The sequence below is a fragment of the Garra rufa genome, chromosome 14 (genome assembly GCF_049309525.1).
Source record: "Garra rufa chromosome 14, GarRuf1.0, whole genome shotgun sequence".
Lineage (NCBI taxonomy): Eukaryota > Metazoa > Chordata > Actinopteri > Cypriniformes > Cyprinidae > Garra > Garra rufa.
In genome coordinates this window covers 6,626,078-6,638,940 of record NC_133374.1, presented here as the reverse complement: position 1 = coordinate 6,638,940, position 12,863 = coordinate 6,626,078, and the positions used below count along the sequence as shown (strand labels likewise).

General features: G+C 38.9%; 2 protein-coding genes across 2 annotated transcripts; one reads left to right on the top strand and one right to left on the bottom strand.

Moving 5' to 3' along the window:
- Positions 1–479: 479 nt before the first annotated feature.
- LOC141285033 (RING finger protein 228) lies at positions 480–6,654 on the bottom strand. Its single transcript, XM_073818072.1, has one exon. It carries the CDS (start codon positions 5,845–5,847, stop codon positions 5,077–5,079), a length of 771 nt encoding a protein of 256 aa, XP_073674173.1. The 5' UTR covers positions 5,848–6,654; the 3' UTR covers positions 480–5,076.
- Positions 6,655–7,668: 1,014 nt separating this feature from the next.
- On the top strand, positions 7,669–12,538 carry sgpp2 (sphingosine-1-phosphate phosphatase 2). The gene is made up of 4 exons (XM_073818307.1): positions 7,669–7,986; positions 9,269–9,430; positions 12,223–12,402; positions 12,458–12,538. The coding sequence occupies exons 1-4, from the start codon at positions 7,732–7,734 to the stop codon at positions 12,536–12,538; spliced, it is 678 nt and encodes a 225-aa protein (XP_073674408.1). The 5' UTR covers positions 7,669–7,731.
- Positions 12,539–12,863: the final 325 nt, after the last annotated feature.

Genomic DNA, 12,863 nt, shown 5'->3' with positions numbered 1-12,863 from the left:
TTTGTGGTCGGCCAAACTGAACCAGGATTTCCAGGGCAAGAATTTTGACAACGTTCGTGTTTGTTCTTATCAATTCCAGTCCGGTAGGTGATATATTTGGCTAATGTCTTAATTAATTCTGCTTGTACATATCTTTACTACCGATTAACTTTAGTTTGTCAAAATTTTGAGCTATTTCCTGTTTATTAAGTCTTTCTCTATATGATTTAGACAGCATAAATTAGCAGAACAACGTATTCAGCAGAACATTAACTGTGCAATCCATGCTTTACATCCAAGTATCTCCAGTTTGGCCACGCATCCCGATAACTGACCAAACCATGACATAATGCAAACCCTCTATAAGAAGGCTTGTACATTTAAGACAATAGCATTCTTTCATGTTTCAGAATAAGGTGGATAGATGTACACACATACAGTCATTTCATACTGTATATGAATTCATGAAAACAGCCGTTTTCTTAATTTTTCTTCTCATTTATTAGCCAACCGAGAGGTGTGTTCTTGTATGTAAACAGAACAATTTCAATGTGCAAATACAATTCAAACAGGTTTCACAACAATTATTGAGGCGTAATAGTAAAAACACACACATTTCCTAATTTCTAATGAACATATTACAGAGTATATAAGGGCTGTGTACAAAGCCCATGACCCTACATAGTGTTACTAAGAGGGCTGGAGTGCATTAAGGGAAGTATAGTCATCCCAGGCAGTAACACTGGGTTCAGGTAAGTGCCGTGCAGTCACTGGGCCAGTGTGTGCGGGAGAAACGGACATATAAACAGATGTGAGCACATCAGGCCTGATGCTCCAGTCAGTCACAGCGATAGCAGTACCATGAGAACGAGGGAAGGTCACATTGAATGGTACATAAATATCAGTTTCATTTAATGTGAACATTTTAATCGTCATTTCCATTCTTTACAGCTTGGTCCTTGTTTTTGTTAGTCAGCAAAACGACTTCACACCAAAGTGTTTCTGTTTCCTTTTCAGAGTCACATCTACAAAATATCTGGACCAGGACAGAGGACAAAAGCATCTTATCTCTTCGTTTTATCCTCATCCCTGTTGAAAAGACCAGCATATATTGAGCTTTGAATGCTGGCCTCTCCAGGTTTCTTAACCAACAAGGTTTTCTTGGTCCACCAGGTTTACAAAAATGCTGCATAGACCAGCAGTTTACACTACTGTTCAAAGGTTTGCAGCCAGTAAGATTTTGGAAAAAAGTCTCTTATGCTCACCAAAGCTGCATTTATTTGATTAAAACAGAGTAAAACAGTAATATTATGCAATATTATTACAGTCTGTGATGCAAAGTTAAATTTTCAGCATCAACACTCAAGTCTCCAGTCCATGATCTTTTAAGATTTTTGATTATTATCAGTGTTGAAAACAGTTGTGTTGCTTCATATTTTTGTGAAAACCATTATTTAAATGCCTTTACTTTACCTTTCATTTGATTTAATATGTTCATTCTTTTAAAAAAAAGTAAAAAGAAACTAAGAAAATCTTACTGACCACCAAACTTTGTTGTTGGTCTTTTCAGCAGGGATCAAAAAGGCAGTAAACTGAAGTAAAATGACATATATTGCCCAACAGATTGGCAGGAGGAGCTGTGAAGCTGGTGACTACATAACACTACTGCACACTACACTACTTTCTCTACAAGTGTTGCTCTGTACAGCATGGATAACAGCGGATAATGGCTGTTCACTTCCCTAACACTCAGGAAAATAACCTTTGCTTGTCTAAATCACTGCTGCAATAATTCAAATACCCTCACATTCACTTTATAAATCCTTCCTTACAAAAATGTAAGCAAAACCTCACATGACAATAAGCACAAATGACTGCAACTCTACACTTGTCTACCAGCAGAGGGCAGACCGGGTTTGATCCATCACATCTGCCTACAACAACAGCACAACTTATCAAATATCAAACGGTAAGCTTATATAAAATCCACTTGATAGTTTCTATTAAAATGTTCCATTCCTTCAATAAATAAAACAATAAATACAAAGTAAAGGCACATAAGAGCTAATTTTAAAGAAGTCGTGATTGAAAATGATTTACACACCCTCATGTTAGCTCTTGTCCTATTTGGAACATGGCGTCCCATTTTGTGTTCCACAGATAAATCGAGAGGATTCACGAGTAACATGGGGTGAGTAAATTACAAAATTGTAATTTTTGGATTAACCATTCCTTCAAGAGAATGTGATCAAGTATGTTTGCCATTCTACAGAAAATGGACTTTACCCTAATAGAAGAAAATTTAGGCCATCGAGTGTCCTTAATCATCCTCATCAAACCATTAAGCCTAAACAATCAGCTGGACGATATATTCAGTAGCCTATAACGCCAAAGCGGGCTAGTTACAATGTGTTTTGCAGTCGACTTAACAATCCACAGTTAGCCAGATGAATATATCAATTTGTGACACCAAGACAAGTGACCTGGGAGAGATGCAAAGTGGGTCAGTAAACACTCGAGAGCACCTCTTGGCCACAGTCCCAGTGTGCGAGTCTTTATCATTGATTTCTCTATGGCTGCATCCTGTCACTGCAAGGACACAGCAAAACTCTAGCTGCTCCTCAGGTGTCAGATTCCCGCTTGACTCACCCGCTATATGCACATCTTTTCTAAATGTGCGGTCACATTAGGGAAATTTCGCGGGCAAAAAAGACGTCCTTTGTCAGATTTATATAGCACAGCTGGCACAAAAGTCACTTTTAATACCGAGCAGCTTTCTATTTGTCAAACGCGAGCGAAATATGTGCGTCCAACTTTTCCACGCGAAACTCTCTTTCGCGGGGATTCCTATTTGAATGATATTCGCCCGCGAAATTTCGTTTAGCAACGGTAAATGTGACCGCGCCTTAACAGAGAACTGTTTAAGTACTATTCGTATAGCTTTTCTCCAACTCTTTTTACATGAAACATCATATCAAACACCCTTTATGAATGACTGATTTGTCATTGCTTTATGTGGAAATCAGCATTACGTATTAGATTAACAAGGAAGCTTTTGTCGCCTTCGTTTCCAAGAACAGGTTAGCATCTAGTTTTTGTTTAGCGTCATGCAGGTTTTCTACTAAACTAGGTACATCAGGTACTGCTCATCACAGGTTTGCGTGGTACAAAATTCCAATGGTAAAGTGAGTACTAAGGTGAGTACACATTTAAAGCACACAGACGATAGCAAAAAGAGATTGTCAGTTAGTTGTCAAATGATACGGTTTTACCGTGATAGATGCATAGGTGAAGTGGAGAACAAAGAGGTGGTATAAAATGCGCAATTTCCATAGTAAAGCTATTGATCCATAAGAACAAAGAGTCTTTTCGAAGACCGAATAATGTATACAGCGAGAAGATGACAACACCCAGCAGCCATTTGGAGAACATCATCCAATAATCGCGTTGAATTGGCGATTCAGATGTCTAGCTTCCAGACTTTATCAGTTAATTTTAGTCAATAAAATGACAAAGAAATGCATGTCTCATTTGCTATGATAAAACTGTATTATGTATAGTGGGGTCCAGAAGTCTGAGACCAATGTTTATTATTTAAACCTGGATATAAGCAGAACGATTTGGTTAAAAAAAAAAAAAATAATGGATGGTTTTAACGTAAAATAGTATGCAAATGTATGACATTGACCAGTTTTTCAGTTAAACCTTGCACACAACAAGCAATGACAAGGTTTGATTCCTCAGAAATTGATGAAATATTAAAATGTATACCTTAAATGCAATTGTTGTTTAGGATAAAAGTGTCTGCCAAATGCATAAATGTGAATGTAAATAACAACAATGTTGGATTCAATTATAAAACAATACAAAATAGATGCAGTTTCACTAGTGGTCTCACTTTTGGACCCCACTATAGTGACCCCATAACCTATAAAGTCTGAATATCATTGCATTAGCAACTAAATATCAAACCAAATGGCAGCTGTGGGTTTTTCCCAGAAATATTTTAGCAACAATGTGATTTTCGGTGTATGTATGAAGTTCTTCTCAAGCTCACACAGGTGTCCTAGCAGAACCTCAGGTGGCTGTGCATGAATATGAGGCCCATGAAGAGCAGCACAAGAATGGACAGACAGGAGAAGATGGCAAACACGTATCTGGTTGCGGTGAATGCCGCAGGGCAGGTTCTGTATCCGATAGTCTGGTACGTGTGGCGTAGGGGGAATCTGATGCGTCATGGCTTCTCCTTGTATAATTGCAACATGTGCAGACACTGGTGTCCAGGCACTCCAAATTTTGGGCTGAAATACTTGAAACAGTAGTAGATTTTGCTCTTACTCCTTGTAGGGAAACATCGGCCCAACTATTAAGTGATCTGTTAATGACTCATGAGAGATTAGTACTTCTACAAGTAGTTCTTCCTTGCTTATTGATATTCAAGGAGTTGTTTTCCAGTGTTCCTAGTACTAATTGAATAGACACTGGAGTGAATTCCAAGTAACATTGGTATAAATTTACAATAATGTTCCATTTGTTAACATTAGTTAATATGAACTGACAATGAAAAACCTTATTTATCTTAGTTAATAATACAATATTAAAATCAAAAGTTGTTTCTAATGTAAATAAGAAGAATGAAAAGTTGTATATTTTATTAACCACCTTTAATAAATACTGTGACAAATGTATTGCTCATTGTTAGTTTATGCATAAACTAATGTTAACAAATGGTAAATAAATAATCATTACACAAATATACGTAATTGAAACTATGAGATAAAACTGTAAAAAATATATTTGTAAATAAAACACTATAGAGGTTAAGTTTCGCAAGAAAATACTTTTAAAATATCACGTTTAATTCAGTGTTACTTGGTGTTCTTTATAATAATTTGTCATTTCTGAGTGAAAATCGTTTCAAAGTTTAGCCTACTAATTTTGTCCAGTATTTGGATTGACACCAGTAGGCAAATCTACCCTACCTAATAAATAAATACTAGTGTAACTCTTTAAAAGATACAGATAGTAGGCTATTAGTAAACAAATTGGAAAATAAATAAATGCTAAAAGGTTTTCTCATACGATTCTGATCTTCTTTCACGCGTTTCTCCGGCTCGCATTAGTGGTGGCCGAGGAGCGGCCCGTTTCGTGTTCCGGTCGGTCTTTGAGCCAGTAGAGGAGCCACGTTACCATCGCCGACACCATGGCGAGGATGCTCGCCACCGACAGACAGAGCGGTCCCGCGGGCGAGGGCGGCCCGCCGTGGCTGTGTACGAAAATGAGGCCCATGAAAAGAAGCACTAGCATGGACAGTAAAGAGAAGATGACGCACACGCATCCGGTGGTCAGCGCCAGCCGCCTACAGTTGTGGCAGCTCTCGTAGCGCGAAACCGAGTCTTGCGACAGTGTGGTCGCGGTGGACACCGTCGTGGTGGACGGCGTTGCGTGACCAGCCATTAGCGCTCCGGACGCGTCCTCCTCCCGCCTGAGCGCAACGAGCGCCGGGTGCAGCGGAGGACGGTGAGGCGGCAGAGCATCTTGAGGCACGGTGTCCGAGTCGAGGTACAAAGGGAAGTCCTCCGTGACCTTGGTGTTGTTGGGCAGGTTCTGGATCCGATAGTCCGGTACGGGCGTGCGGTGACGGCACACAGGGCAGCTGATGCGCCACGGCCGCTCTTCGCACAACTGCAACGAGTGCAGACACTCCTCGCAAAACGTGTGCAGACACTCCAAGATCTTGGGCGCCCGACGGTCGAGGTCGAAAAAGTTGTAGCAGATTTTGCACTCGTATTCCTCATAGGGAAACGCCTTGGGTGCCGGGAGACCGGGCGGCTCCGGCCCGTAAGCTGCTGCATCCGCCGCTGCCATGGCATCTCGCGCTGCCTCACATCCTCAACACAATGGACGTGAGCCGCCTTTTCTTCTCTTTATCCTGTCAGCGAACGTTAAACCCGGACAGGGCTTTTTTTGTCGGAGCTTTTTTGAAAACGGTTCTATAAGTCTCCGCGCACGTTCAGCAAATAATTAACCGTATCGTTTCGGTCCGGGCTGGAGGTGATGTAATGCCGCCTGAAGGGCGACTTTAATTGCTCTCATCCAGAACCGATGGGCGGTTGCGACCGCGTCGAGCCCGGAAAGATGCGCGGCGCGGAAATCACACCTCAATCAAAGCATCAGACACGCGTCCGGGTCAAACAGCACGAGCCTTTCGGCTAAACGATGCTGTTTACGTCAGTAGATTTAACTCCTTTTGTGCTGTCCAAACCTCTTTGCTTTTTCTTCCATGTACATCACCGACTTCATGGAAATGAAAGCTGGCCATTTAACCGCGTTTATTCCCCATTGTGAGTCATCTACCTGTTTGACATTTCGACTGGCTCACGTTGTTGTCATGGAAACAGGAAACTAATAATCCAGAGACATCTTGCCCACTATATGTAATTTCATTCACAGACTTCTCAGACACTCTCCATTCAAACATGTTTAGACTGTTTATTTTTTATGTGACCACTAGCTTCAGTGTTCTTTTTGTGTTGTTATATTGGATAAAATATTAAACTCAATTTAAGAAAATGTATATCACATTTTTGTCACTTTTCCCAAAACTTATGACATGACTGGTAGTTTTTTCAAAAAAATCTTTGCAGAATCTGTAAAATGTTAATATGTCAATTATTTGACCAAAATAAGAAGGATCATACAAAATGCGTGTTTTCTTTTTTATTACTGACCTGAATAAGATATTTCACAAGATATTTCAAGCGAAAATAAAAATAAAGTTGAATTTATGAAAATTACCCTGTTCTAAAGTTTACAAACACTTGATTCTTAGGTTATAACCTGAATGATACGCATCTGATAGTTGATCATAAGGTCCCTTGTTTGTCCTGAACAGTTAAACTGCCTGCTGTTCTTCAGAAAAGTCCTTCAGGTGACACATATTCTTTGGTTTTTCAACATTTTTGTGTATTTGAACCCTTTCCAACAATGACTAGCCTATGATCTTTTCACACTGAGGGACAACTGAGGGAGTCATATGCAACTATTACAGAAGGTTCAAACACTGACGCTTCAGAAGAATTTTTCTACAAACACACTGTTTTTGGGAGTCATTTAATAACATTTAGTTGTTATACATGTACCACTGTTCTAGTTAACCACGTGCTGATTAGCATGTTTGAGCTAGGTTCAAAAAGTCTAAAAGTCTAAAACTGTCACTACCGAAACAGACAACAACCAAAACATTTGGTGAAGTTTCAGTAGTGACATCTTTGTCTTTGTATTTTGTTTTCATCCCAAAAAAAAATGTCACAGTTGGGACATTTTTTTGTATCTTAGTATGTTTTAGTATGCATTCTGTAATGTGTAATATGGGATGTTTTGTCAATAATAAAGTGTACTGATTATAATGTATACTGAAAAGACATTTTTCCAGGATGTTTTGCACCAATTGAATGGCCCATATAGAAAATACGTCACTAAATGCCTATAACAACAGAATATTAATTTCTATAAAGTCACAGAGTCAAAGGTACTGTATGGCATGAATGACCTTCATGTGACAGGTACGATAAGCAGGTAATTTTCCGTGCGTAAACGTGTCAGCCAATCAACACAGCCTAAGAGTCTACGTCAGCACACGTTCACGCTCTGTCACCTGCAGCTGTAAAACACACCTGTGAACGCGGACAGGCTGGGCTGGGTGCGGAAGCGCGCGCGTGTTTGCACCCAGAGCTTAAACTCTGCGCGGCCATGTGGGGGTTCATCTCGTATCTTAACAGCCCCGAGCTGGTGGCTGGCTTCCAGCGGTGCTGCGGCCTGGTTCCGAGAGAGACGTGCTCGTATGTTAGTCAAAACGGACTCGCACACGCGAATGGATCCGTTAAGGACGATCAGGTCACGATCCACCGGCGCAAAGCGGAGCAGGTGGCGAACGGGACGTCACACGCACAGGACAGTAACTCAAACTACAAATCCGCTTGTTCACAGTATGAAACCAAAGGAGAAGTAAGTAAATCAGATTTAAATGAGACTCTACATTCGGGTGAATTGAAATCGAGGGGTTAATGCAAAGGATGTGCTTTTAAAAACACAAATACCAAACTACAAGATTTTCCTGTTTCTCTGGTTGGTGTAGACTGTCAGAAGTTTATAAAGCAATTTTTGATGTCTCATCTTGCAGATACATTAAGGAAATGTTTTCAAAACTCATTTATGTTGTTAACCCCTTAACGGTCACCCCCCATTTTTTTTAAATAGGCATGAAAGTGCACTATCCAAACTTCAATTGTTGTAATTCATGAACACTTTGGAATACAGATTTAAGGTTGGTCTCTTTTTGAAGAAGACAATCAGCAGATTATTGCAGAAGTGGAACTTTTTTTTTTTTTTTTAAATATCAATAAATTATAGAAGTTTAAATGAAAATGCACTGTACAATTTTTATAATATTTTATATAAAATACACATATTAAAAACAGGTTTTATCCTAAATTTGATATCAAATTGAAGCCTCACATGTAAATAAGTTATGTTCCAAATTTGAAGTTGATATGAAAAAAGTTAGGGTTCCTGTGAAAGTTTGTTTAGGGCGTTATACCACAAACAGCCACCGGGTGCCATACAAATGCCATGTATATTGTTTATGCATTTTTCTGTCACAAAAGTCTACATTTTTCTGAAAATGTTCATTCTATCACAAAATAACCACCAAATATGCAATCCTGAGCCTCAGACCTTTCCAGTGAAATGTTTTTTGTCAAGATTGTAAAAAGCTGTGATTCTAAAAGACCGTAATACATTTTGTAATATGACACTGCTGAGGGGGAGGAGACCGCCAAACGATTTAAAAGTACCATTTCCATGGTAAGGCAATGTCTGATTTCAAAATGGTTTTTACAAGACGATTCTTGAGCTTCTAAGCTTTCAGATGATATATAATGTATGATGGTTACTAAAACATTTGATAGAGAAAAAGGACAACAGAAAAAAGAGCGCCAAGCGTCCTACAGGTGAGACGGTGACAGTTATATACAATGAACTTTAACTTTAATATTAATTAAAACCATATCAGTTACCAGTGTGGATTCTGTTAGTTAGGAATGTAATTAAACTTCAAAATATTTTCATTAGTGTGAAATATGTAAAAGTAAAATTTGTTTGATATGTGATGGTGCTAAGATAAAAATGTGAATTTTTCATGGTGCTACGACTCTCAAAAATGTTAACTGAGTGTGATTGTGATTTGTGGTGAAGCAGTTTATTCAGCTAAATGAATTTCTGTGTTCAGGAGCATCCCAGACCTCATTATGAGGTGAAGAATTGGCTCGTTTACTTCCTGTTTGTGACATCAGCCGCTCTGGGCCATGAGGTCTTTTACATCACCTTCCTGCCCTCCATCCACTGGAACCTTGATCCGTTTCTGTGCAGGCGGCTCGTCAATGTGTGGGCTGTAAGTGGCTGAGAAAATCACATACACACACCCTGTGATTAAGTCATCATACCGTGGGTCATTGTTTTTCTGCAACAAGGAAAAATGGATTAGAACTGAACCAGGACAGCTGTTGTAACACACACCAAATCTTCTTATTCATCTTTCTCAGCGTTTCTATTATAGATCTTTGTTCACTTTATGCTATTTCCACAAGTTTACATAGTAAGTTAGTTTCCACAGCAACAGCATCAGGCAAACTGCATTTCATTGGTTCACCTCTGGAATCAGTGTAGCTATATATAATGTACTAAATTTAACATGAGAAGAGACGTTGTGCATTTGTTCAAATGTTCAGCTTCATTTTGAATGGAGATGTAACAAAATGAACTTGACTGAACCAAGGTTATCATGGTTGGCTAAATGAGTGATTTAAAGGCACCATTTTTAACTAAGAAACTGCCAAGTCTACAATTTTCCTGTGGGATTGGGCTACATTAACACTGTTCCTGCAAGTTGTTTTTAATGTCAGTGGTTTGATGCAACCCCAGTTATGTGATATTTAGCCCCTCAAATGCCAATTTAACCAGGGGAACCCAGCCAAAAACATGTATTTTAATGTAAATGCGGTTGAGGGTTTACACTACACGTCATTAATTGGCCATGTTGAATGCAAACATTGCCACTGAACTAAACAAAACTTGCACATTTTGCTGATTATTGCTTCTGAAAATGGTCAATTATTGTCACGTTTTGGGCTATACTAATCGGTCGGACCGGGAAAAATATTTGGAGTACTATAGACTGCCAAATGCTATAACAAATCAAGGAAATAAGTGCAAAAAACTGAGGAACAGACATTTGTGGTTGGCCAAACTGAACCAGGATTCCCAGAATATTGACAACATTTGTGTTCTTATTATTTCCAGTCAGGTAGATGAAATATTAGGCTAATAATGCTTATACATATGTTTACCACCTATTAATTTTAGTTTATCAAACTATTGTGCCCATTCCTGTCCTAAGTATTAAGTTTACTAGTACATTAACCATCCAATCCATACTGTTGTTTACATCTGAGTACTGCCAATTAGGGCTGCACGATTAATCGAACGATGTTGTGAGGGGCGTTTAATCAATGAAGCCGGTACTTTGATTAGTAGTAAATCCCCATCACGTGCATTCAGCTGGAGCGCTTTAATCCACAGAGACATAATCACTGACAAGCTACGCCAAATCACGTTCAAAATTGCATTCGATTTACGCCTCTGAACGCTCCAGCTGAACGCATGTGATGGAGATTTACTACTAATCAAAGTACCGGCTTCACTGACTAAACGCACCTCACAACATCGTTCGATTAATCGTGCAGCCCTAATTGGCAGTACTCAGATGTAAACAACAGTATGGATTGGATGGTTAATGTACTAGTAAACTTAATACTTAGGACAGGAATGGGCACAATAGTTTGATACACTAAAATTAATAGGTGGTAAACATATGTATAAGCATTATTAGCCTAATATTTCATCTACCTGACTGGAAATAATAAGAACACAAATGTTGTCAATATTCTGGGAATCCTGGTTCAGTTTGGCCAACCACAAATGTCTGTTCCTCAGTTTTTTGCACTTATTTCCTTGATTTGTTATAGCATTTGGCAGTCTATAGTACTCCAAATAATTAATCAATTAATCGTGCAGCCCTACTGCCAATATGGCCATGCATCTGGGTAACAGATCATTATGTAAGTGCCAACCCTCTATTGGGCTAGTTTGACTAGCAGTTGGGTTGATTTTGTTGGTAAAACCTGGCAACCCTAAATATACCGCTTTTAGTTGTTTTCACGGATCAGTGTACACTGGTGATCATTTTGACAACCTTGTCATCTGTAACGCATTTCAAATGCAATGCGTTTCCATTTTTTAGTGCAATCACTGTGTAAACATACTGTAAACCCCAAACCACTTCAACATTTTGTTACTTGAACTAAACTGAGAAACTTGACGCTTTTTTTTTTCAGCTAGCCGTCAAGGCTAAAGTTTTGTGTAGTTTAACTTTAAGTACTAAAACAACTAAACAGTATAGACATTAAAAATGTACTTTAAAAATAAAATAAAATGTTCAAACTCATTTAAAATATTAATAAACAAAACTATACTCATATTAATGAACCTAAAATAACATGGAACTGGAAATTGTCAAATCTGGTAATATGCTGTGAATGCTAACAAAAAAAAAGTACCGTTTACACTAGTGCGTTTTCATTTTAAAACGCATAACATTTGCTATGGTTCCACCTGTCATTTACACTACTCCGGTGTTTTTCGACCCTCAAAAACTGAGAGTTTTGAAAACGCTGCAGACCCTTGTTTTAGTTTGAAAACTCCAGGCTTGCATTTCAGTGTAAACAGACTAAAACGGTGACTTGTGATGTGGCTGCCCACATTCACTTTGCATATCCTTGATGATGTGTAAACGATAACCTCAGGCTTATTATGAATGGTCATGTGACATGCGTTTTCGGTTGTGTAGTGTGGACAAAGATAGTTTCTGAAAGGCAGTGAAATCACCAGTGTCGACGATCCGTTTTAAAAATGAAAACACACTAGTGTAAACAGCAGTCTGTGGTTGTACCTTTCCAATAGGTACACCTTTGTACCTTTTTTACTCCTAAATGGTGCATATTAGTACCTTAATGGCACATATTAGTACCTTTTGAAAGGTTAAAACCACAGTTAAAATTTTTTTCTGAAAGTGTACTTTCCCCTTTGCCTCCTTTACATTTAATTTCTCTGTCTGTCTCTTTGTAGGTGGTGATGTATATTGGCCAAGTGATGAAGGATATTTTAAAGCTGCCACGTCCTCCATCTCCACCTGTGGTCAAACTGGAGACGCGTGTGGACGCGGAATATGGGATGCCATCCACACACGCCATGGCAGCAACGGCCATCTCATTTACGCTGCTTCTCAGCGCTCAGGAGAGAGTGAAGGTCAGACACGCATGCTAGATTGAAAACGTTTTGAATGTGGTTTGTTTTTGCATAGTTCACTGAAGGGGCAGGGCTATCTGTCACCATCGGTCAGCCCAAGTCCCGCCCGCACATCTGCTGTGTGCCATTAAAATGAACTCTCAGTAAATGACTGTCAATCAGTGTCAGGTATAGAGGGTGCCATCCATCAGCTTTCAAACCTTGAAACCTTTGAGTGTTTTTAAAATTTGGTCAAGTGTAAACCTATAAACCTACTTCCATGCTCCTTTAAAGTCAGAGGTTTTATTATAGGACACACAGTAGCATACGTATGAGAATGTTATAAAACTTTTATCAGTGGATTGTAAAGTTGCAGTCCTCCACTTGGACTGAAATATTTCCTGATCAGCAAATCAGCATATTAGAATGATTTCTTAGGAGTAGGAATACATTATAATTTGAAATATATTCAAATAGAAAAG